Genomic DNA, 25,110 nt, shown 5'->3' with positions numbered 1-25,110 from the left:
TTTGGGTCAGCTCTTCCTTCAGTTTCTTTGTTAGCAGAGTGTTGGGAGTTTAGAAAGGGTGAGAGTAGGCTTAATAGATATAGTGTTTTACATTCTGTTAAGACATACGCAGAGGAGCTTAAGCTTAATGAAAGGAAAATGGTGCCTTCTGTCTACTGGCCATCTATCCCTCATTGGCTATTGCCTGAGGCTGATTTAAACATATCTATTAAACATTTAATAAAGGAAGGCAGTGTAGGAAATGTTGCACATTATGTACTGGAGCATCTTGGGAAATTATGGAGTAGCTACATAGATATTTATTCAGAGACCCTGAGAATAAGAAAGTGGGCTTTGGTTTATATGTTCCCCAGTTTCATGTTAGACAGGTAGACGGCTGATGAGGCTGCGAGGACAAGTTTAGGAAGGGAAAATATGGAGGTGGAGGTGCCATTTGACAGACTGGAGTGCCGTAGCATCATTAAGGAAAGACTGACGCAACAATGGCAACACGAGTGGAGTAAAGACGCCAGCGGGAGAAAGTTCTATGACGTAAAACCATTAGTCAAACCTGGGAAATTAATTATCTTGCCTCGGATGGATCAGATTAAGTTGGCCCGATTAAGACATTGTGGATTGGCAAGTGGGCTGTTCCTGGTGGGAAAGCACAGGGACGGCAAGTGCAAAGTCTGTGGAGTCTGTCAAGCATGTCCTCATGTTCTGTCCTCATGTTCTGTCCTCATGTTCTGTCTTCATGTTCTGAGGAAAGAAGATTGTTGTTCTTTGGCCTAAAGGTTCTGGGAGTTGATCTATTATCTGTAAAAACTGTGACTTGTGATGGTTCTAATCAAACACAAAGAGCATTGGAACTATTTCACTTCCTAAAAGCCACGGGCCTATATTGGAAAATATAGGTCAGGGGGAGCTTTAATGAAGACTTTATGACCAGTGGGAGGCAGCAATGCACTAACAGAGCCTAGTCTGCCGGAGAGGAACAGAAAAAGTATCGCGATACTTGTTCCCTCCGTGATCTTGCCCCACGCAAACAAAAATGGTGGCCGCCTGACCGTCCATGTGGCTCCGAAGACAGAAAAACTCCGTCATAACTTCACATTAACTTATTAAATATCCTGTAAACACACGGTGGACTCGGCGGTGAAGCTGCTAGCGGCTCTGCGAGGAACTAAAAATGCAACACGACGACGTAAGTGTGATAAATGAGTTAAAAGCTGCGGCTGCGGCTAAAGCTTCATGCTAACGTTAGCTTACCGGTAACTATGTAAAAACTGATAAATCTGGGTTATTTTTTATTAATCTGTTCAGTAGCTAGACTACGTGTTTAACAGTGGTTATCTTTACTAATTATATACGGATAGAAATATAATGTTTTAACAGCATTTCAGACACGTGGGCACTAAGCTAGTTTTACATGTTAAGTGTGACGCCAAACTTCGGTATAGAAAAGCATTTTTTAAGGTTGTTTGGCTTCTCTGCGAACAAACACAGCTGTTAGAAAGTGAGTCGACACACACATTGGTAGGGTCTTACGGGAACTTAAATTCGGCAACACGTTACCTGTCGATATCTTCTATTTATGTACTATTTATTGACATATCTTGTACGGTTTACATTTCAAGTGTGACGCCAAACTTCGGTATAATGTGCAGTTTATTGGTATATCTTGTTCATGCATATTAGTGTCACTATATTAAATGTAATGTGTTTATAGACTGTGATTCTGCATTAAAAGTATAACTGACGAAGAAGACCTGGATATCATAAACAAAATTTCAGATATAAACATGCTTTGAATTGTTATTACGTTTGTGCTGCTGTAAATGTGTTGAATCTGCTTCCTGCAGGTGATCTGGGACATTATCGGGAACAAACAGTTCTGCTCCTACAAAGTCAAGTAAGTCTCTGCACCTCATTCATTTATTTGGTTATTCAGTCATTCAGTATGGTAGTTGTTTATTAGTTTGTGTCTCATCTATTCTCATTGCATTTGAGGCTACATCCACACGATTACGATCTCCGTCCACACCATCGTTTTACCTTGTTCCTTGTACATTAAAATGATTGAAAACGCACATCTGGTGCATGGCGGTGTGAACAGGAAGCAGGTTGACTACTCAGCAGCTGCAGAACATTTCGCGTTGCAAAGTGTAGAAGTGTTATTTACACAGTACAGAATACTTTAATAAAGTATGATAAGAGCCAAACGTGAGCGTCCTCGTGTCTTAACGCCCTCTGTTCTCACCTGTCTGCACTAAAACGCTACGCCGGAGTTTACAACCAAAACGGGCTCAGCAGCGTTTTCAAACCTTTCTGTTTTAGGTGTTCAGATTCACCGTTTTAGCCTGAACGGGAGGCGGAAACGTAGCAGAAGGTCTGAGTTTTAAATCGAAATAGTAGGAGTTTGGATGGAGCCTCAGCCACAGAGTCATAAACCCAGAATGTCTTGTAACAACACTATAAACACATGTTTTAACCTGCTTCTTGCGGCCGAGCTCGGGTAACATCTCCTCTCGTCCTTCTGTCCAGGACGAAGGATCAGGGCTTCTGTCGGAATGAATACAACATCACAGGGTTGTGCAACCGCTCGTCCTGTCCGCTGGCCAACAGTCAGTACGCCACCATCAGAGAGGAGAAAGGTAAAGACATCAACCGTTAAACCTGCAGGAACACTGGGTACCACATCAGTAGGGGGGTCGTTGGGATCAGACAGCAGAATTATTATGTGGGCACCACACACTGAGGTACGAGGGTGAGTTGGTGGAGAAGAAAGGATGTTTTCTGAAAAATGGAAAAATAAAAATATTCCCTAATCTGTTTTTAGACACCCAAAAAATTAACAACCCTCTTGCAGTGCTGGAAGAAGAACTCAGATCTGTATGTACAAGGACTGTAATGAGAGAGGAAAGACGAAGAAATAAAGTTCTGATACACACATTTGTTTTATTTTATTGTTTTAGACGAGAGAAGTTTAACAGAAATCTGACGACCACAAACTGTTTAGAGCTGTAAACATTCAGGAACAACGATGACACTGAAACAGGGGAAAGAACAATAATGAATGTAATTAATAATAATTTCTCTTGTAGGTCAGTGTTTCCTCTACATGAAGGTGATCGAGAGAGCAGCTTTTCCTGCCAAGATGTGGGAGAAGGTGAGCAGACGGTTTTATTAGTTTTAAAACGAGTTTAAAGTTTAAATGCTGAAACGCATTTTAATCTGTGTGTTGTGTGTGTTTGCAGGTGAAGCTCAGTAAGAACTACGAGAAAGCTCTGGAACAGATCGATGAGAATTTGATCTACTGGCCTCGATTCATCCGACACAAATGCAAACAGCGCTTCACCAAAATCACTCAGTACCTGATCCGCATGCGCAAACTGGTCCTGAAGAGACAGTAAGCACTTTTTAACAAACTACAGGAAGTAGCTGCTCTTCTTTCAAGTTTCTAAATCTGAACATATTGTATCAAGGAACTATCAGAAGAGAAACACTGGGACGAAGTGAGAGTGTGAGATAATCCTTTAACTCGAGCAGTTAAACATGAAGTTAGAAGGCAAGCAGCACCAGAGACGATCTTAGAGAGTCCTGAACATAATCCTTTAGGGAAAGCCCGTAACGGCAAACATGGCGGTTGTATGCAGATTCCCGCCCCCTCCAGCTAGAAAACCAATCGTCTGCTTTTTAACAGCCGAGCCGGGAGACGCATTCAGCCGGTCGTGCGGCTCCACTGACGTCAGTTCACAACCTGAGGTTTGTTTGAAATGTTGTGGCGGCGGCGAGGAGCAGGTCAGATCAGCGCTACATGTGATCTGCAGCACTTGCAACATGTGTTACGGGGTTCCTTCTATAAACGCATGTAGCCGTGTCTTTTAGTACCAGGATCTACTTTTCGAGGAACTAAAAGGTTTGTTTCCACCACGGTCGAAAGAAGATCTCTGATCTACGCCATAAAAAGCGACTGACAGGTATTATTATTTAGTGACATCACTAACCATGAGCAAAAAGTAAATATGAACATCAGATTTGATTGGATAACAGTGAAAGAGACACTGTTTTAAGGATGAAAGCTTAAAACAATATCTCTGGACTCCATCAGCTGGTAGACGTGGCGTTATCTGGGTGTTGATTGTGATTTGTTGGTTTGCACGTGTCAAAGAGTCAACGGCGAAAAAAGAGACGAGCCGCAGAAGCAAAGCGGATTCAGCTGTTTCCGTTTTAATAAAGTTTATGGTCTGACTGTCTTTCAGGAGGAAGCTGGTTCCTCTCAGCAGGAAGGTGGAGAAGAGAGAGAAGAGGAAAGAGGTGAGCCGAACGTTAGCAACACTCGCTCGCTCTTCAGACGGGAGCGTCGGCGGCGTTTTAACCCTGAGCCGTATTGTTGTGTCTGTTTGCAGGAGAAAGCTCTGATCGCCGCTCAGCTGGACAACGCCATCGAGAAGGAGCTGCTGGAGAGACTCAAGCAGGGAACGGTACGACACGCTGAAGCATTTTTTCCCCACACCTGCCTAAAACTTTTGCTCAGTACATGTTTATGCTGATGTGATTAACTATTAGGGCAGCAGCTAATGAGTATTGTCATTATCGATTAATCTGTATTTTCTTCATAAGTTGTTGGTGCCAGAAAATGGTGAAAAATGTTGATCGGCGTTTCCCAAAGCCCGAGCTGACGTCGTAAAATGTCTTGTTCTGTCCACAACCTAAAGATATTCGGTTTACTGTCACAGAGGAGGAAAGAAACCAGAAACTATTCACATTTAAGAAGCTGGTATCGGAATAAAGTTGGCGAATAATTTAATAATCGACCACTAAACAATTTATTGACTAACTATTAAATAAATAACATATTTCAGGTGTCAAAATAAAGTGCAAACGAACGACATCACGTCCAAACCAACTAGTTAAACTGACAGCAAAAGAGCCACAACTCAAACAAAAGACAGTAAATAAAAAATGCAGATAATTAAAGATATTCCAGAAGTACATTAAAAAAACTGTTACAGTAATGAGAGTAAATGTAATTCATTACTCATCAAATGCTTGAGTTTACACTTTAGTTCAGGTCATCAACTGCAGTGTGAGCTAACATAACGTAAGCGCGGCGGCGTGCTAACGTAAGCGCGGCGGCGTGCTAAGCTCGGACAGAATGAAATGTGTTTTTGTTTTGGGTTAATAAACATTTGTGTGTGTGTGTTGTGTTTTCAGTACGGAGACATATACAACTTCCCGGTGCACGCCTTCGACAGAGCCCTGGAGCAGCAGGACCAGGAGAGCGAGTCCGAGTCTGAGGAAGAGGAGGAGGAGGAAGATGATGAGGTGATGATGAAGGACACTCGGCGTTTCAGGGTCAGAGCCAGAACACGTTCAGCTCTGTGGGCATTTATGAACGCTCTCCTTTTCTGTTGCAGGACGTCGGGAAGAGCGAGTTTGTAGCAGAAGAAGAAGTGGAGGAGAGCGACCTGAGCGACTTCGAGGTAACTTTGTTTTACAGGATCAATAAAGCAGCTGTCCGTGTGCAGTTAGTGGAGGTTAAAGGTAGCCTAAGTTCGTTGTTATAAACCTGCACCATCGATATTTCTGTTTCTTCTCTCAGGACATGAACAAACTGAAGACGAGCAGCGACGAGGAGGAACAGGACGAGGAAGAGGAGACGTCCAGTGAAGAAGAGGAGGAGGAGGAAGAGATGGAGGTGCAGACGAAGGCCTCAAAGTCTAAAGGCAAATCTCCGGCGAACGGCTCGGCGGCGAGGAAGAAGCGAGCGTACGTGGAGATCGAGTACGAGCAGGAGACAGAGCCCGCCTCCAAGAGCAGAACCACGTTGTGATGTCACACCACCTCTGCTGCCAATCAAACTGTGTGCCGTCTGTGAGGTCAGCAGACTCCTGCCGAGGACACGCCCCCTCCACGCTAACAGACTCGGGATCGTCGTCGGTGTGTTTTGTACTCAGCCTTTTCTGAAACGGACTCTGGACCGCTCTGTTCACGTGTTAAGTGACGAATAAAGTTTTCTGACCTCCTGAGCAGCTGCTGCTACCGTTCGCCGCCGTAGAAGCCGTGCGGCTGCTTGTTGACGGTCAGACGGCAGCAGAGACTTTTCATCTCACTTTATCGTTGCTAACGTGCCCCTCTCTCTTTTCTGGTCTTCAAAGCTAACAAGCTACATGCTAACAACAGAGTTAGCCCCTCCCCCTTCCCGTGGACCACCATGGCATCTTATTTCAGGAAACACACGTACGTTGGTAGACGGCGAGAGACGACTAGTGTTTAGATCCCGTTTAAATTGTGTCCTGAATGAAAACGCATGATGTTTGTCAGTTTAAAAAAAGATAATTTAAGCCAAGAAAGTCGCATTTTGTCGTTAAAATATCGGTCCAAAGTTTTAGAACACCGCCATGTTTGTAGTTCTGTAAATCTAACTAGTTCAAGTCCAGTGAAAAACCTTTATATGCAACCAAAGTGAAGCGGTAAACCAACGTTTCCGTCACCAAAACAAACACTTTCAGAGGCAAAATTAACAATTAAATGAAGGAGTTTTGTTCATTATTTCACCGTAGGATCAACTGATGACCAGCTGCTCTGCCTTCATAACTATATATATAAAATTCAGTACATATAAATGTTGTGAGGGCGGATTAACAGGCCGCTCCAAGGTGTTTACTGTAGAAACGTGTTTACTTTCCTTCCACTGCTGCAGAATGACCAAAGAAGGTAAAGACAAAGTTTAGGTCAACAAAACTAAGAAATAATGTAAATTTCATGGATCAATAATGAGTTAACAACTCTGCAGCAGTGAGTAAACACCTTGGAGGGGCCTGTTAACTCTCTAACTTTATTTGGACTGTTCTATAAAATGTTAATGAAGTCAGAGCAGCTGGTCATCAGTTGATCCTACAGTGAAATAATGAACAATGATTAAACACGTCAGGTGAGAAACATCTGTGTGTGTGTGTGGAACATAGCTAAGCTACCAGAAATTAACGTTAGCTTAGCATTACAGCGCTAAAATGTTGCTGACACGTATTGTGTGAGACGAGAGATGTAGTTCACTGAGCGGTTTCACACAAAACTAAATGTTACTGTACTGTTTTACGACAAACTGAGTTTCTTGACTTAAATTATCTTTTAAACTGACAAACGTGTGTCATTCAGGACTCAATTCAAACAGGATCTAAACATTAGCTGTCTCCCACTGTGCATATTTCTTTCAAAATAAGGTCCCGTGGGACAGAAGGGAAGGACTTCAACGCTCTATACCATGTGGGTGTGTTAGCACCAGTTTATTAGCCACACCGAGCTAAAGCCAGTCTGCAGTAAATCCTCCGGAGTGAAGGTTAAAAAGTTCAGTTCGTTGGTTCAGATGTAGAATCATTCTGGAGGATTCAGTTTGTAGAGCTGCAGCGATTAATTAGTTGCCAACTATCAAATAAATAGCTGACTATTTTGATAATCGATTAATCAGTTTGAGTCATTTTTTTTAAGAATTTAAAATTTGAGAGTAAACTGAATATCTGTGTGTTGTGGACAAAAAGCATTTGGGAATGTCCTCTTGAGCTTTGGGAGAAATTCTTCACCTTCTGACATTTTATACCTCAAACAACCAATAGATTAATCAAGAAAACAATCGTTAGTTACAGCCCAACTATCGTGTTATACCGAGAGGTGTTTATAATATCTAATACTTCTCAAGGACTGAACATGATAACTTCACGAAGGGATTTATTGCTTCAGTTTTCGCTAGATATTCCTAATAAACTGATAAATTGATTCAGTATACTTTAAACACTTTTTAAATCCTCTAAATTCATTTAAAGGTTCAGTTCAACCAAAATAAACACCTCCTCTTCTCTCTCTCGCAGCGTCTGTCCAGTCAGTTTGTTTTCTTTATCTGTCTGAAAGTAGTAAAACTACTAAAATACATTTAAAAAGTAAATGAGTAGAGTAAAGAAAGCAACGTCATTTCTCACATTTTGCCCCATAAAAGTGAAATAACTTGTCCTCAAATACTGTATTTTACTTACTTAGTATTTAAACGTTATGCTACTTTATATTTCTACTCCACTCTATTTAGTTACATTTAAGATTGTTACAAAATATAAATCACCTAATAAGTTTTATTCTGCATGAGTACTTTCAAATGTGGTCCTTTAAGTATATTTTGATATGTATATTCTGATAGTTTTGTACTTGATCTGAGTGCTTCTTCCAACATCACTAATGAGTTTGGATGGAGACTGAAATCGAAATAAACCAGAACTTTCTGACTGGACAGATTTCTGCTGGAGGACTCTTCATTATCACACAATATTTAAATGTCCCACTTTACTGAAGTTAAAATCTGAAACCGAAAATCCCAGAGTCATGTTTCAGCTTTTCAGAGAAACGGATGTAGGAAATACAAACCTGCTGGACATCATGTTTGTTTGTACAGAGACTGGAATCATTTCATCTGTTCATGGAGATGCAGGACGGATCTGACCTGAAATCAGATCTGCTTTCTGAATAAACCACCAAAAGAGACTTTACCTCTGCTGTTTTTAAGAAACACAAATTATCTTCGAAAACAAACTTTCTTGTTAACAATTTTCTTTGTCCCAAATAAAGAACGTTAATACCTTTTGTTGCTGTTTTATTAGGCAAAAGGTAACTTCCAGTATCTCAAAATGTAAGTTAAGAAAAAAGAATTTAATTCAGAAATGTCGACCTGAGCAGAACTCCAATCGGCTGATTAACTCAAAACACCTGCAAAGGTTTCCTGAACCTTTAATCTCTCAGTGAAGTGAAACTATAAATGCAGGACCTTTTAGACTGTGGTATAAGTACTTTTACTAACTGCTGCTTTCTCTCAGTTACATCACTCTAATGTCTACAGTAAATATGAAGCTACATCCAGCGGCTAGTTAGCATAGCTTAGAATAAAGTCTTGAAACGTTCTCTGCTCTTCTGAAACTCACTGATTAACATCTGTAGAAAAGCTGAAGTACGTGGCTATGTCTTGGTCAGGAACCAGCAGAAAATCTAGTGAGTACGAGAGTTTGTAAGCATAAAGATTTGAAAGGTACTTAAAATGACTTTGGTCGCGCAAGCTAGCTGCGTTTCCCTGCAAACGAAGGTGCAGAAAATCTGACAAATAAGACAGAGTCGTCAGCGTATATACAGTATATATACTTTATTTACAAAGAACTGAATCCCCACAATGAAAAGGTACAGCTGAAGAAAATCATTACTGATTTAAGAGTATAAATAGTCAAAGAAGAATCATAGGAAGCATGTTCGTTACTTTAGCAGACAATCAATAGACATTACAGAAAGAAAAAGAGTAAACTGCACGGAGCACGTTGCAACCGAACAACTCTGACCTGCAGTTTCAGAGGTTCTCAGCCTGGTTACATCTGCTGTATTATTAACAAATGGAGATGTCACGTTTATATCAGGGTGAGCGTCTTTAAACGGACATATTTTACCAATTTAAAGGCGATTACGCTACAACAACGCTGCCCACTGCAGACCTGGCACTGCTGTAAGCAGGCAGTGGCATCTTCTGTTGCGTTTTAAATTTGAGTGTTTTCTTTAATTAGATGCTTGTGTTTTTCTTTGGCGAGGGAGGCTTAAGGCGGCCGTCACAACAGAACTTTAACCTGCAGGGTTTTTGTTTCTTTTGTGAATCCAATGACTTCCTGTTTTGTGACCCTTTGGTTCCTGAAAACTTCAAAACACAAGCGTCAACGAAGGAAAAACTACAATAAAAAAGCAGCTCTTTTTCCTCCAGCGAATGCAGCGTGCAGTTTGTTAAGTGACGAAAAGTAACAAGATGTCTGAAAACCTGCGATGTGTTGGGTTGTTTGTTGTTTTTTACAGTGAGGACTTCATTCATAAATCAAGCATCACTGCTGCAGAAGGCTGCTGTCCACCAATCAGAGGACAACGAAGAGTAAAATCAGACTACTCCCCATTCAGACAGACGTGGACACAGTTTAAAAACCAGGTTTTGTGTTGGAAGTGGTCCAGGCAGTCCTCAGTGAAGCCTGGACACACAAACAGCACTTGGCTTTGAGATCCTTAACACTTGAGTTCTGACTGGATATGTACACGGGGTCTGAGGGAGACCAGGATCTGAACCGCGGTCTCACGGAGGACGGGGAGATCAGAGTGAGCCAGGACAGCAAAACAACTTCCTCCAAGCCTTTTAAAGTCTAAATAAACTTTCATTCAGAACTAAAGCGCAACAAGTACAGAGTCCCAGAGGAGACAAACATCACCGATAAGTTGAGTTTGTACATTACAGAGTTAAATCATTTCAGTTAATAGATTTCTTACTTTACCTCCACATCGTTAATAAAAGTGATACATTTTTAAATGTTTTAACAAATTACACTTACAATAAAAGACAACTCATGTCACTGTGAGTCAGAAGTGTTAGATCAGTGAAAACGATCACCAGGAAACACGGAGGTATGATAAAAATACAAGTCAAGATTATGACTTTAAATCATGATTATTAGTAGGTGAATCAACATCTCATAACTTTGGCTTTGAATCTCAACACTGATATTTTTATTATTCTGAATTAAAGTTTGTTTTTTTTCAAGCCGAAACACACATTTCCTTTCCACTAGCTCGTTTAATTTGGTTATTATATCATATTTCTCATTTTCCTCTCGATACTTCCCATTTTCCTTAAAAACACTGGGGGAAAAAGGAAACTATAAAATAAACAATTAACTTTAGAAAACTTGATTTATCAACTGACAGAAGATTATTGAAAAGATTATTTTGATTAATGTGTAATTCTCTTGATTGATCCGATTCATCCTGTTGGTGACATTTGTTGCTTCTGGGACTCATTCGGATGTCGAGGGGAAACATTTCTCCGGCTTTATAAAACATCTCCGAACCCTTCCTGGTATTTAAGCAGTATTACTGATTACTATTTTACAATGCATTTTGCAGAGACGCTGGACATAAACTGGAAGCTTGGCAGCTGATCCATTTAGTGTAAATCTGACGTTAATGCATCAGAGAACGAGAGCAGAATCACATCAGGTCAAAGCTGTATTAATCGATTTCTTTTTAAAAGACTGAATCAAATGGCTGAAACGTCAGCTTGTTTTGGTCTTTTTCTGCCCCCTAGTGACCAAAACATCCATTCTAAAATAAAGTTAAGCGGCGCTACATAGGTGGTGTTTCTGTTTTATAGTCAGTTAGCGCTGGAATGCTTCTTTAAAGAACAAAATTTACCGACCCACTTTGTTAGTCTGAGAACCGGTTCATGTAGCGCCGGGATCACACTCGACACCCATGAATTCATTTTACATTTAATCATTTAGTTGTTGAGTGGCAGTTAGCGGCATCAGAGGAAACTAAAGCACTTCAGGACATCAAGGCTCGGGCATTTTGAGTTGAACTGCAGAAGTCTGACGTTTTGTCAGAAGGCATAGTATTTCAAATTTTTGCAAAACTTCTGAATGTTTCTTTAAGATATCAGGTGTTTGTATTTTTTTGCACCTCTTACGCACAAATAAATCTGTCTCATTACGTTTGCAGAGCTAACCAATATTCAGTTTAGTTTTCACATGAGGAAGTAAGACGTGTGACGCCTTCAGCCAGAAACCAGAGTTAAAGGCCTTTGCACACCAAGTCTGTGTATTTCGTTTTGCTTTTTCCCCTCATCTGATAAAAACTGCTACGCACAGAAACCTTGCACACCGAGTTCAATGCTTTTTTTTATTCTATTTGTTGCGAAAATTTCTAATGCAAGACAGAAGCGTCAAGCAGTGAGGATGATTTTGGCGACACTGTCCTCATCCTCTATTACATGTCCTTCCTCATCATCTTCCACATGAGTATTACTGTCTGACCTGCTGCCTAAGTGCTAAAATGCTAATGTAAAAAATTTTGAAGATCGAATCTTTTCCGGAACTTGCGACAATTTCTGACGAAAAATACGGACTTTGTGTGCAAAGGCCTTTAGGCCAATTTATACTTCTGCGTCAAATCTACGCCGTACCCAATACGCAGGCGCGTACACTACACTACACCGTACCGTACGCACAGCCAAGTCACCTACACGGTAGCCTGACAAGCAAACGCAAGAACTGTGATTGTTCTGCTTGGTAGCATTGCATTACCTCCAAGCCTCCAGGAAGTGCTGCGTGATTTGAAGCAAATTTTCCTAGTGGCCAAACAAGCAGACAGCCCCCACGAAATGACTCGTTTCCATATAAGAATTTGATCCATTCGGTCAATAACATTTGGAAAGTCATTATTATTATTATTATTTGGGACAAATTGTTTTACTCCCACGTTAGGGGAGGGCAAAACTGGAAGTTAGCCGGCTCAGCTAACAGAAGTCAACACAGTGGAACACAGAAACCCCACCGCCAACTAGCTTTTAGCTAGCAACTAGGCGGTGTAATTGCATAGCGACGCGGGCACCAATGCACATGTATAAATGCTTACGACGGCAGAAGTATAAACTGGCCTTTAAAGCATTCAAGTAAAGTGTAATCCCGGCCTAACGTTAACAAAAACAGGCAGTAATAAATAAAGAGAATCTGCCTTGCTTCCCCTTGTGCCATTTTTCTTCCCTCAACAGACACTTAACTAAGAGGGACGCAAAAAAATGGCCTCTAGGGGGAGCCGTGACGTTGAAAATATTCTATATATATATTTAGAAACACGTTAGGAATAAAAAATAAAAATCAACTTTGACAAGAAAAATTTAATAAAAATCTATCCTGAACTTGTGATCCACTCGGGGACCAGTATCGACATTCAGGTTCAGTAATTTCAATCCGTTACCTGCCCTCTGCACAGAGATATCAATATTCAAAACTGCCTTAAACAAAATTATTTAATTATTTTTGTCTTTTAAAAAGGTGTTGCAGAAATGGTGTGTTTGGGGTTCCTGTCTGTGAATATATGTTTGTGAAGAGCCTTCAAGGGTTCACTCAGTTCCTACTGTATCCTGCTGAACCAGACCCCAAGTAAGGCGGGGTCCAAATAATATTCAGTCTAATTTGTTCAGGCAGGGTCTTAGTGTCCTCAGGTACACTTGATAATTCATTTTTTTTTTATGCATGTTGGATTTGGGTAGGGTTTCCACAGGTCTCTTTCCTGTTGGGATTAAAAGGGGTTTTCCATTGATTTAGACCTGTTTGTTTGGAGCCAAGCGAGGCTTTTATACTGTAGAGGTGACTGCAGTCAAAGTGAAATAACATAGAAGAAACGCCTCCAGAGACGCATTTGACCAGAAGAACAACCGTTTGAAAAGTCTCCGATCCACATTACAAACATGGTGTAAAAGCTGCAACTCATGGATGAAGAACAAGTGAGATGAGGCGTTCACCGGCATGAACTCGAGCATGGGAAGAAATGTTTTGTGTGGAAAAAGGAATCCTGGAGATCAGGTGTCCAGGCCACTCTTGTGTTAGAATTTATGGTTCTGAAGCATGGACTTTAAAGACGGGATATCACATATGTATTAGACATAAGTACGACTATAAATCCAAAAGTTCATATCAAAGAGTGAATGTCAGAACTGGGCATTAAGACGATCAGATTATAGCTAAATGTGACCCTAAAATCAAGGTCTAGGTTTGAAGATCTGGACCGCAGGTGGTCCTTGATTTGGACCAACAGCAGTAGTGCTTGAGCCGAGGCTCCGTCCTTAGGAATGTCCGGAGTTGGAACTTGGGTGATCCGAATTTTAGTGAAGTAGTCCAGATTTGGGCTGAAGGTTCGTCTGAATTTGAGCATTATATCTTTATTTGTCTCTTGGACAAAAGCGTCCCACGAATACCGTCTTGGGAAAATGGTTGTCTAGTGCTGGCTGTACTTTTGGGCCAAGCGAGCCTGGATGTGGGGTGAAGGCAGTGTCAATTTTAACCAAGGCCAGACCAGCCTGAGTCTAGGCTCTAGATGTGTCCATAGCGATGTCCCGTTGAAACCATGGCTTGTCCAAATTTGAGCCTTGCGTCTTTGTGTTTTGGATTAATAGTGTTCCACGTGAGACCAGGGTAGTCTCACATTTAGGCCCCCCCCCCACCTCACATGAGCTTGGCTAACGGTGCTCCAGAGATGGAAGAAGGGTAAAAAGGTTGTCTGCTTATGGGTTTATCGCTGTCCTGTTCTGGTGGGTCCCAATTGGTTGTCTGGATGTGGGGGCAGAAGGCAGATTTATTTTGGACCGTCTTAAGCCAAGGCTCTGAATCTCTCCATAGCGATGTCCCGATTTGAAACTGAGAAAAAAAACATTTTGGTGCGATACTCGGGACACCAAGTTGGTCCAAATTTGAGCCTTAAATCTTTATTTTTTCTCTTGAGACAATTTTTACTTGAGTTGGGCCAACAAGTAGTCCAGACTTGGGATGACCTGGGATGATGGCTATTCTAATCTGGACTCACAGTGGTCCAGATTGCTGTAGGTTTTGCCCAAGCGTGCCTGAACGTGGGCTGCATATTTGGATTGTGGCATTGTGAGTGACCTGGAACGAGACCCAGCTTGGTCCAAGAGGACCTAGAGTGGTCAGGATTTGAGCTGAGGGATTCACTTTGTGCAGAATGGGATCCAGTTTAGGTCTAGGATGGTCCCGATTTGGGAGTTGTTGTCTGGTCTAACACCGATCTAAATTTGAGACTGATCCAGAGGCGGCGCCCAGAAGTCTGGATAGTTGTGGGTTCATGGATTTGATTGAGGGGGTCCTGATTTAACCAGACGTGGTAAATGTCTGATTGGGTGGTAGATGGTTGAATTTTGTTTTGGGTACTGACCTGATTTAACAACAGGTGGTTGGGCTGGACCACTGCCATGTTAAATGTAGTCCAGCTAAATCCTGGTTGACGCTCTCTGGATAGAAGACGCATGTCAGTGCCTGCTGGAGAGGGGATCTCTGTGTACGTATGTGTCCGTCTCCGTCCGTCCGTCCATGTGATGGGTCTGTAGTTTCTGTCTGTGGTTAGCAGCTGCAGCCTTCTTTGGGCGGCTGGCTGTCGGCGTTGAGGCGGCCTCCCTGCGGCGCGGACGGTTTGTGCTGGACTCCCGACTCTGCAGCGTTCAGGTCCAGACTGCCATCTTGGATGTTCTGGTAAATCCTCTTTGCCGCTTCCAAGAAGGCCTCTTCCACGTTCTCCCCTCTGAGGAAAAACAGGGAGGGAAGAGGATGGCGAGCAAGTCTTACAGATTAGGTCATTGTCACATGCACACAGTCGCACCTCAGGTCGCTTTTGGCTTCTGGGAAACGTTTTTCAAGGATCCGCTTCAGATCAGGATCAAATTTTTGGACGTCACGGCCTCTAATGTGTGTAGCTGTGTGTTTTAATGCTTCACGTGTAACAACATTTGGATGCATGTTACTCTGTGTGTATTTGTCTGTATGCAGAAACAGAAAAGCTTCACAGCGTTACCTCCAAAATCTGATAGTTACTGATGAAAGAAGTGTGTGTGAGTACTTACGTCTTAGCGCTGGCCTCGAGAAACAGCAAACCTGATCATCAACAGCAGAAGAAGAGATCAGAATCACTGCCATGACCTGTTTTCAGCTTGATGTTAACTTGAACATTTTACACTTCTCACCGTTCTCTTCAGCGAACTGTTTGGCCTCCTCGTACGTCACGTCTCTCTGAGCCTCCAGGTCGGCCTTGTTACCAATCAGAATGATCACCTGGACGAAGAGACGCACACAGGTGATAAACTATAAAGGAAAAGGAGTCTACCAAATTAAATTTATTAAAGATTTTAAGATTTTATTTACTTTGAAATAGATAAAATCACGTATCCAAAGGCTGTTTATAACAAGAGAAAGTCCATATGATTAAAAAAGGAATTTGCATGTTTGAAAAACAAATGAGGATGAATGACCACGGGCTGGTCAGGCGGACGGCGTGATGATGATGTGATATTTTTGACCCAGTTACCCGAACAAACCTCCATCCTTCTGACGGTGTAATCCTTCATATAGAGGCGCTTTAATGAGGCGAGGGAATACTTTTACTTTTACGTTACAGTTCTTTGTAGAGCGTGGTTTGTTCGCGACACGTCTCTGTGGATGGCTAGATCGATCTATTTCTTATTTATTGCAGTTGGTGAATATTTATTGTACATAATTATCATGAAGTTAATTTTCTTAAATAACGTGTAACAAATGTTCAATAAATGTTTGTTTTAATTCATTTGAATCATAAACTATTCAGCAATTCATTTTTTATTAAGATATTTATTTTGTTGAGGAAAAAAAATAAAAGACTGGAAAAAGATTTTACTTAATTTTCCTCGTGCATATTTGTTGAAAAAGGATTTTGTCATAATAGTTTTGAATGTTCTGCCTCAGATCTGTGAAGTGATCCGCTGTTTGGCATCAAGTGTTTGTTCTGACCAGGAAGGAAAGTTTAAATCCACAATTTACTTTCACTCAGGAGCAAAAATCAGACCCTTTAAACCTGAAAGAAATAATGATTTGATTGATTTATCCTGATAATTATCGATATCGAATGATGTGAAATGTTTCATCTTGATAACATTTGTCCAAAACATCATTATTGTGTTTGGAGTCTTAAAGTTACAACATTCACTGCCCTTATTTTAAGGAGTTTCTACTGACTGCACCAGATTTAGGAACTTTTAGGGCCCCAGAACCCTTTAAAGAGCTCAGAAACCTGAACTGCGACTTTCTTTTCAACTGGAGGAACCAGAGAACCTTTAGTTCCTCCGCTGCAGCGGTTTAGAAAGTCCCACCTGTAGGGGAATGACTTCCTGACGTCCTTCTTGTGAGTAAAAACTCCATAGTGTTTTTCAGACGTGGTGAAAACTCAAACAGGAATGAGCACACGGGCCTTTCGGTTCCTGCGGCTCTGTGGCCCCTGGAGCTGTTTGAGCAGCAAGATGTTTGTGTTGACTCACTGTGTTTGGGTTGGTCAGGTTCCTGGCGTCTGTCAACCAGCTGCTCAGGTGATTATAAGTACTTCTCCTAAACACAAACACGCATGAAGGAAACGATGAGACAAAGAGAGTTTTCACACCTACAGTGTTCGTAAACTTGGGACTCGTTTTCCCCTCACTTCTTAAATCCAAGCGAACCTGAACACATCTGTTTATTGGTCGGCTGCGTCTGGAGCAGGAGAAGAGAACGTACCTGGTGATGTCGTACACCATGAGGGCCCCGGCGGCCCCTCTGTAATAGGACCTGGTGACGGCCCTGAAGCGCTCCTGACCGGCCGTGTCCCAGATCTGCAGCTTCACCTTCTGACCGTGGACCTCCATGATCCTCGTCCCGAACTCCACCCCGATGGTGTGAGGGCAGTCCGCCATGACTGCACACGTAAAACACACACATCAGTCTTAGCAGCAACACACCAGCCCCGAGGTTAATACAGCGTTTAGTCGTAGTTTAGAGGTCCTAGATCCTGAATCCACTTTCTAATAAGCTCGCTCTGCGAACACAGTGAAAACACTGAAGCCTTTGAATGCTGGATCTGAAGCTAAACTGGGATGCAAACGTTTGCGTACCCACAGGAAGTCACAATAATGGAAAAAGACCAAGGATTGCCTTATAATGGTTTCTTGAGCTGCCTTGTGTGACCTGTAGTAGGCCTACAGTTGCCCCCAGTCACTACACGTTGTCACCTGCACGATAATGTTGCAGATACACAGGCTAACAGACTGTATGTAAAACGGTTGGTTAATATTTCCTACCAGTCTGAACTGCATCCTGCACTTACACCTTTTTAACCATCACTCCTTTTTTTGAAGTATCGCATTAGAAAAGGTGGATGAAAACGGCAAAATAAAATCCCTAATTTACGCTGGCTGTAAATGCGCTAAAGGGGAGATGGAAACACTTTTTCCGAATAAGTTCTGACGCAGCGAACTTGTTTCTGTTGTCGGCGTCTCGCCCGGTTGTGCAGAGTTCTGCACGCCTGCACCTCGCGGCTGCTAACGCTCATTTGTGCTGAGAAAAAGAGGTGGATGCAGATCTGGGCAGGCAGCCGTCATCAACTGTTCTGCTTTTCAGATCCTTTGCTCTGCACGCTGATCAAACAGGTTATCACCGCATATTGTTGCTAAATCTCAACGGATGCTGCTTCTGCTGAGTGTAAAAAAATATTAACGTCTCTTAACGTTCATAAAATATATCCTTCGAGTCTTTCATCACCACCGATGAACCCCACAAAAGGATGATCTATCGTTTAAAAGCGTTATCTGGAGGTGCACGCAAAACTCTGCGTAGCACCGGATGTTCCCATAACGTGCGGAGACGTGGCTCGCAGCTTGAAATACATTCCTCTCTCCATTTTTCTCAGATCACTGTCCATCAGGTTCAAGCGACTGGTTTTGTTTCTGGTTTGAACCCAGACGTCTTGTTTTTTTTACAGCCATGTGTAACGTCAACTGCTGGCGAAACTACGCTCGCCGCAGCCTGGTTTATTCGCTCCGAACCAGCTGATGGAAACTCATAGATTTCACGATTTCTTTTTTGCGATATTTCCAAAGTACGTTTAAAATTCGCATGACAATTAGATGGAAACGTGGCTGCTGAGTCAGAGAGCGTTTTCTGATTCAGGAGGTTACATCTCATTATGGATTTAACATCTTTTTCTAATACCAAACATTTATTTTGAGAAAGTTTTTGAGAAACATTTGTTTCTGATCCTTAACAAAAGAAAGAAAGTTTTAGGAGGATGGAGAGTCTGGCTGACAGAGTGATGAGACAAAAGAAAGAGAATATGAAGAGGAGGAGAAAGATGACTGAGGAAGAGGGAGGTGGAAGACGACAGGAGGAGGAGGAGAGACTCACATTTCTTCTCTGTGAACTGGTGCAGCAGACACGACTTCCCTACTCCCATGTCACCTGGAGAGAGACAGGAAGTAAAAACGCCAGGTCAGAGGTCAGGGGGAAGTCACACCGGCAGCTGCACGACCCTGATCAGAGAGGCTCCCGGTCCAGGATTCAGTTTCATCAGACAGGATATAAATTCTCATCCAATCAGTCGTGGCGGCCGGATGTGATGCGAGCGGCAGCCGCTGCGTCTGTTATCTAATGTGCGTTTGACTTTTAATGCAACGTGAACCTGAAGCAGCTGTTCAGAGACACCAGGAGCAGCTGCTCCACATGTTCTCAGGTTTGGAAAGTAAGAGCAACAGAGGACCAGAGAGTTTAGCTTTAGGCAGCATCCTCTTTTCTCTTCGTAGTTCACATGCTTTTATGTTTCCTGGCTCACTGAATCATCTCCGTTTAATAAGTTTAGGGAGATCAGGGTTCCCACTCTCAGCTTTTCCCATCAGGGCTCATCCAGATCATTTCCCGGGACATTTTCAGTGATGATCTGATAAACTCACATCGTCCACAAATATGTTCCTCTAATCCTTACTAATCAGTACGTAATCACCAATAAAATCAATTAAATTCCCCCTCCCGCCTGGTAAGTCCCTAAGATTTGCAAACTCAAATACAGTTGTTAAAAAGAAAATGAGTATATCAGCCACTTATTAATGATGTCATCCAACCACAGCCAACCTGTGCTTAAAAAAAAATGATTTAATTCATTTGAAGAAAGAACGAATCAGCACTTAATTTTTCTACTAAGATATTTATTTTGTTCAGGAGAAAAGGGACTTAAAAAAGATTTTATTATAATTGTTTTGAGTGTTCTGCCTCAGATTTGTGTCTGGTCTGCTTTCTAAAACTAAACCTGGAGAAGCAGCGTTCAGTTTTTATGCTCCGTATATCAGCTACAAACTGCAGGTCTGCTGAAACTCTTTTAAATTAATCTATTTAAATATTCAAATTAAGCATTTCATTAATAATAATTATATTATAACTGTCCTGTTTTAACCTGATTTTATTTTCTATTTAACTTTTAATTGTATTGTTTAAATTTCTCTTGTGTTGCTTTTATGTAAATCACTCTGACTTTTCTTGCTGCTGTATAAATAAACCTGCCTGCTGTGATCTTCAGCTGCAGCTCTCTGTGTGCATGAAGCTTGTGATTGGATGTTTGTTAGTGAAATGCCCCCTGGGAGTTGTAGTTGCCTTCTCTCCAGTGTCCACCGGCATCTTGAACCTTTTAATCTAAGAACCAGGTATTTTTCCTAACACTGTTCTTCTCTCGTTGTGCTGATTCGCGCGCAGAGACTCGGGTCCGACTCCTGACGCTCTGCGACGGTGAACTGGCGAGCCAACACGAGCAGCCGGCCCGTCACAGACTGCTCGTCTCTGGGAAGCCTCGGTAAATCAATTTTCAGAGACATAAACTCCTGCATTTAGCTGTCTGGAAGGTAGAAAATCGAATTGTTCCTGTAAAGTTACTTGGTCCAAATAGACACGTGGTCCTATTAAAGCTGGTAATTCTGCTTAGACGTGCTACCTGAGCGCCGCATGGCAGCACGACGCCACACAAACCATCTGTACACTATACACACATTTATTATACCTTTGTTGTTGAACTTAAACAGTGAAGTTTACTTTAAATGTATTTTCATACTGAGGCTGTTTTTTAGTACTTTATTTTGCAGTGGTGGATGTAAATTAAGTACTGAAGTTAAGTACAGATTCGAGGTACTTCTACTCAAATATTGTACTACTTTACAGATTAAGATTTTTTTTTTTTTTTTTTTTAACACACAAAACATATAAAATATGATGTTTTGTTATAAATTAACTTCCCCAACAGTTCATCAATTAGTCGATTGACAGAAAATTAATGGCTGAAGTCATTTTCCTGTAAAACATTTGATGGTTTCGGCGTCTCTCAGGTGAAGATTTGCTGCTTTTCCTCTGAAATAATTTTTGTTTGTTAATAACGCTGAGGTTCAGACGGTTATAGTTGGACGATGTCGCTTTGGGCCTAAATTATGAAAAACTGTAGCATCGATAAGCTCCGACATCAACGCTTCTGCTTTCAGTACTGGAGAAATTAAAGAAATAAACGTTATCTTGCACATTTTATTTCACCACCCGTGTCTAATCTGTAGTAAGATTAAGACAATCAGCTATGATGCATTTTCCGCCTCAGCAGAGTCGATGCCACAAGTGCAACGAGCCTTTTTGCATGTAAGGGCGGAAACATGAGCAATCTGTCCCGACATTTATCTAAAGCGCGTCAAACAGCCCGGCGCGTCTACGTCAGGTATGTATGAGAGCAGCCTGGAGCCCAAAACAGGAAGTTACTCATAACTGTTCATTTCATTTGTTTTTTTATTTCCACCATCACAACAGTGATGAGCTCAAAGAACGGTTCAGAATGAGCTGCAGCTCAACAGCAGGAACAGAAAAGAGGAACGTTTAAAAAGACAATGGTGACTGGGAACATTTAGGGCTCCAAACTCACTCTGATGATTTACTAACATCACTGCTCCCCGAGGAGGCGGCCTGCAGACATCTGCCCGATCAGTTAATCAATTAGTCTGTCGCGAATACTAAACAGTTCAAAAGGAGCTTCAACAACTACAGCAGTGAAATCCTGCTTTACATTAATGCATGAGGGATATTTGTGCATTCATGTGGTGAATAATCTGAAAAATTATTTCCAGAGTGGGAAAGTTGACCTGAACGACGAAGAAAATTTTGCTACACGAGTTGGCCCTGCGATGGACTGGCGAGCTGTCCGGGGTGTACGCAGGATAAGCGGCTGACGAGGGACGGGTGGATGGATGGAGTTGGGGAGTCATAGTAGGGTTGAACAATTTGGGGGGAAATCTAATTTAGATTTTTCTGCCAGATGCTGCGATTCCATTTGCGATTATTCTTTTTAAAGTTCGATATTCACTGCAAGTCTATTTTTGACTGAAGCCGCGTCAAGCAGCACAGAGCAGATGGTCTGGTCAATTTTCAAAATAAAACACCTTTTGCAGAATAAACACAAGATGACTGGCCGCCCGTGTCGGTGCGCCTGGCGCCATTATCCCACGTTTTCTTCTAGTTTCGTTTGTCGCTGTGAAATGTACACGCCCTGTGCCCGCTCTGATTGGCGAGCAGGTCTGTTTAATTAACCTACATTTTAAATCGCCGTCTTCACGATCAGCTAATCGCGTCCTTTCAAATCGCAATTTCGATTTGAAAACGATTAACCGTTCAGCTCTGCGTCATGCGCGTAGAAACATGGCGGACGACGTGGCCGATCGTTAGAAACTTCTGATTAAAGGTGCGAAATTACGCATTGCATATACATATTTGCTAAGGTGTCATTTGTGATATGGTATTAAGAAGGTCGCGGGTTCGAACCCCGGCCTCTCTGTTTGTGATGGGGACTACCATCACGAACATGTTAGGTAGGTTCTCCAGTCAGTGCCGTCATGTATGTGACAAATGAAGCATTAGGGTTATTATGCTGTGCATGTGGAGTGAAGCAGATTCATTAGGAAAGTTATTTATTTGTAATTGAACAGCTTCAAACTGTCTGAGCAGAGCTGGATGATGTTAATCTAACACATCTTTATAGCGGCGTCCGTGTTGTTCCCACATTCTGACTTACAGCAGAACGTACATACGAATATAACAGTACAACAGGGACATTTTACTGCTTTAATCCTCCTAATGATACTCACGTCCTTTGCCTGCAGGAACATTTTAAATGCACAACTTTAACAGTATTTTTGTGGTACTTTTCCGTCTGAATACCCCCCCGGCTGTTTAACCTCTCTGTCCACCATCAGACCTCCCTCCCTGTGAAGAACTCACCGATGATGATGTACTTGAAGATGTAGGAGTAGTTGTAAGGTGCGGCTGTCATCTTGAGTCTGTGAAGGGGGGAGAGAGAGAGAGAGAAAAACCAGAGTCCCGATGAAGAACAAAGCCCTGACAGTCCGAACAGAGAGCCCACACCCTGTCTGAGAGCTGCAGCACTTTAATCAGCTCTGCGGTGAAACCGTTTCACTGGACAACAAACAAAAAGGGAGCAGCCGGCTAGGCTAACACTCAGCTAGGCTAACACTCAGCTAGGCTACACACCGAGCTCAGCTTTAGCACGAGCCGTGAAACTCCGTGACAGTCACGCAGGAGGGAACCGGCCGCCTTTAGCAGAAGTAGTAAACACAATCAGCTGACTTCCTCCTCCGAGAAAACCTCTGAATCCCTCCTGTTAGCTCTGAAGCTAACCGGCTAACGGCTGCACTTGCTAACATGCTAAAAACAGCAGGAGGCCGATTCGCATCAAAACACGTGACATAATGAAGCAGACAGAAGAGAGAGGGTGTGAATCAAGTCGTTTTACCTTCTGTCGGGGTGTCTACCTAACCTGTGAACCTGATTAAACTGCTGTTCTTGGGGAAGTTAGCTTGTTTGCCCGGTGATCCTGATCCGTCAGGAAACCTTTCCTCTCTTCCGCGATTCTTCTTCTGCAGCGCTAACACGGACAAACACCGCGAGACTTTAGGAGTGTCTGCTGCCAGTGGACGAGAGCGGGACGTTCACACGTGTTTCTGTGATTTTAATGGTGAGCTGTTTTTACATTTATCCTTAAAACTTACTAGTCGCTGATTAAAAGCTACCAGTAATTATTTATTAGTTGGTAGTAACTATTCCAGTTTTACTAGTAACAATTAGACAATAGTACTTCTATTAGTAAAGTACTAATAGTACTTCTAGTAAAACTTTTAATTAGGCCTATGAGTAACTTTTTTTTTAGTTACTTCTAACTATTGTATTAGAAGTAAGAAAAAAATTGCTCTACTAGGATCTGATCACTTGTTACTAGTAGGCAGGATTAGGCCGGAACCGGAGGGTCGCCGGTTCGAATCCAGCTCGGACCAGAGTTGCAGAGCGTGGACTGGTAGCTGGAGGCCTTGAGCAAACGCCTCAAACTGACATGTATCGTGTGTTGCTATGGGTCGTGTTTGTGCATGTGTGTTTATTTCAGATAACAGAGTGAAAACATTGAGTTTCCCCTCAGGGGATTAAATAAATAAAGTATATCATCTTAGTAAAACAGAAATAGTTAATAGTAACTAATAAATAATTACTGGTAGTTTTTAATCAGCAACTTGTAAGTTTTAAGGAATAAATTTAAAAAACGCCATACATCGATTCGAATAGTTACCTGCAACTATTTCCATTATAATCTAATGTTTAGCTACTAGTGCTTATTTCTTAGCTACTAGTAATTATTCTATTAGTTACTAGTAAGAACAAAACAACAACAAGCCATTTTACTATTCTTTAATAAATAACTAGTAACTAAATAACTGTAAGAATGAAAATGTTACTAGTTAAATTTTTGATCACGAGGGTCCACAGAGTCTGTGTGTTTCATGCAGCCTAGAAGGAGCTTGTTTCACTTTTACACTACAATGCATCAATAATAATTATTCAGTAATATCAAATATATTATTCTGCATAAGGAGTACTTTTACTTTTGGTACTTTAGGTATATTTTAATGCTGTTTTTATACTTCCTCTGCCTGAACCTTCGTGCGACCAAATCAACATTTCAAACATTCACACGCAAAAAAAACAAAACAAAGATGATGTAAAATTCAGTTTTTAATGTTTCAGAATCATTTTACAGATCAGTGTTTAGTCAACAAAGAAATCCTGAGATTATTATAAAATCCAGTAAATACAAAATATTATGCAAATGAGCGGTGGTCATGGTAACAAACATAAATCATCAATGATTTGTAGTCGTGTGAGGACAGAAACAAAACGGTTTCAGTTATAACCAGCGGTGGAAAATACATTTACACAAGTGCTTTAGTACAAATTTGAGGTACTTGTACTTGTTGTTTTTCAGAATTCTTTTACTTGAGTACATTTGTTATCGTGAAACACTGACAGGGAACATTTTATCGCAAAGTAAGTACTTTTACTTTCATACTGTAAGTACATTTAGCTGATAACACTTACATACTTTTACTCAAGTAAAGTTTTGAATGCAGTACTTTTACTTGTAGCAGAGTATTTTCCAGTAGTGGGTAGTTTCGAGTTACATTTACCCTGTTACGTGTACTTTTTTAAAATAAAGTGTACTTCAAAGAGTAGTTGTTTTGCAGAATACTTTCACTTGAGTACATTTGTATTCATGAAACACTGACAAGGAACATTTTACTGCAACATGAGAACTTTCATACTCTAAGTACATTTAGCTGATACTATTTACGTGCTTTTACTTAAGTTCGGTTTTGAATGCAGG

General features: G+C 41.6%; 4 protein-coding genes across 4 annotated transcripts in view; 2 read left to right on the top strand and 2 right to left on the bottom strand.

Moving 5' to 3' along the window:
* LOC123960356 (scavenger receptor cysteine-rich type 1 protein M130-like) overlaps positions 1-25,110 on the bottom strand; it is a 549,618-nt gene that overhangs the window by 289,036 nt on the left and 235,472 nt on the right. The gene's annotated exons all lie outside the window — the stretch shown is intronic.
* Positions 1-25,110, top strand: part of LOC123960770 (GTPase IMAP family member 8-like) — a 70,656-nt gene that overhangs the window by 23,278 nt on the left and 22,268 nt on the right. The window lies entirely within an intron of this gene.
* mak16 (MAK16 homolog (S. cerevisiae)) lies at positions 980-8,607 on the top strand. Its single transcript, XM_046034842.1, has 10 exons — positions 980-1,183; positions 1,842-1,891; positions 2,524-2,633; positions 3,084-3,148; positions 3,237-3,388; positions 4,242-4,296; positions 4,389-4,463; positions 5,197-5,307; positions 5,400-5,465; positions 5,585-8,607. Exons 1-10 carry the CDS (start codon positions 1,169-1,171, stop codon positions 5,813-5,815), a joined length of 930 nt encoding a protein of 309 aa, XP_045890798.1. The 5' UTR covers positions 980-1,168; the 3' UTR covers positions 5,816-8,607.
* On the bottom strand, positions 9,143-23,349 carry LOC123960206 (ras-related protein Rab-14-like). Its single transcript, XM_046034850.1, has 8 exons — positions 23,194-23,349; positions 22,662-22,720; positions 18,780-18,833; positions 17,118-17,295; positions 16,886-16,952; positions 15,563-15,650; positions 15,443-15,473; positions 9,143-15,123 (listed from the first exon to the last, which is right to left on the bottom strand). Exons 2-8 carry the CDS (start codon positions 22,711-22,713, stop codon positions 14,946-14,948), a joined length of 648 nt encoding a protein of 215 aa, XP_045890806.1. The 5' UTR covers positions 22,714-22,720; positions 23,194-23,349; the 3' UTR covers positions 9,143-14,945.

Source organism: Micropterus dolomieu, linkage group LG21 (genome assembly GCF_021292245.1).
Source record: "Micropterus dolomieu isolate WLL.071019.BEF.003 ecotype Adirondacks linkage group LG21, ASM2129224v1, whole genome shotgun sequence".
Taxonomy (NCBI): domain Eukaryota; kingdom Metazoa; phylum Chordata; class Actinopteri; order Centrarchiformes; family Centrarchidae; genus Micropterus; species Micropterus dolomieu.
This window is presented reverse-complemented; position numbering and strand designations above follow the sequence as displayed.

Coding starts and splice junctions, on each gene's coding strand:
- mak16 (XM_046034842.1), top strand. Junction 2,634..3,083: donor CACCATCAGAGAGGAGAAAG/GTAAAGACATCA, acceptor TTTCTCTTGTAG/GTCAGTGTTTCCTCTACATG. Junction 4,297..4,388: donor AGAGAGAGAAGAGGAAAGAG/GTGAGCCGAACG, acceptor GTCTGTTTGCAG/GAGAAAGCTCTGATCGCCGC.
- LOC123960206 (XM_046034850.1), bottom strand. CDS start 22,713: ATGACAGCCGCACCTTACAACTACTCCTACATCTTCAAGTACATCATC. Junction 18,834..22,661: donor CTTCAAGTACATCATCATCG/GTGAGTTCTTCA, acceptor GTCTCTCTCCAG/GTGACATGGGAGTAGGGAAG. Junction 15,124..15,442: donor CTCGAGGCCAGCGCTAAGAC/GTAAGTACTCAC, acceptor GTTTTTCCTCAG/AGGGGAGAACGTGGAAGAGG.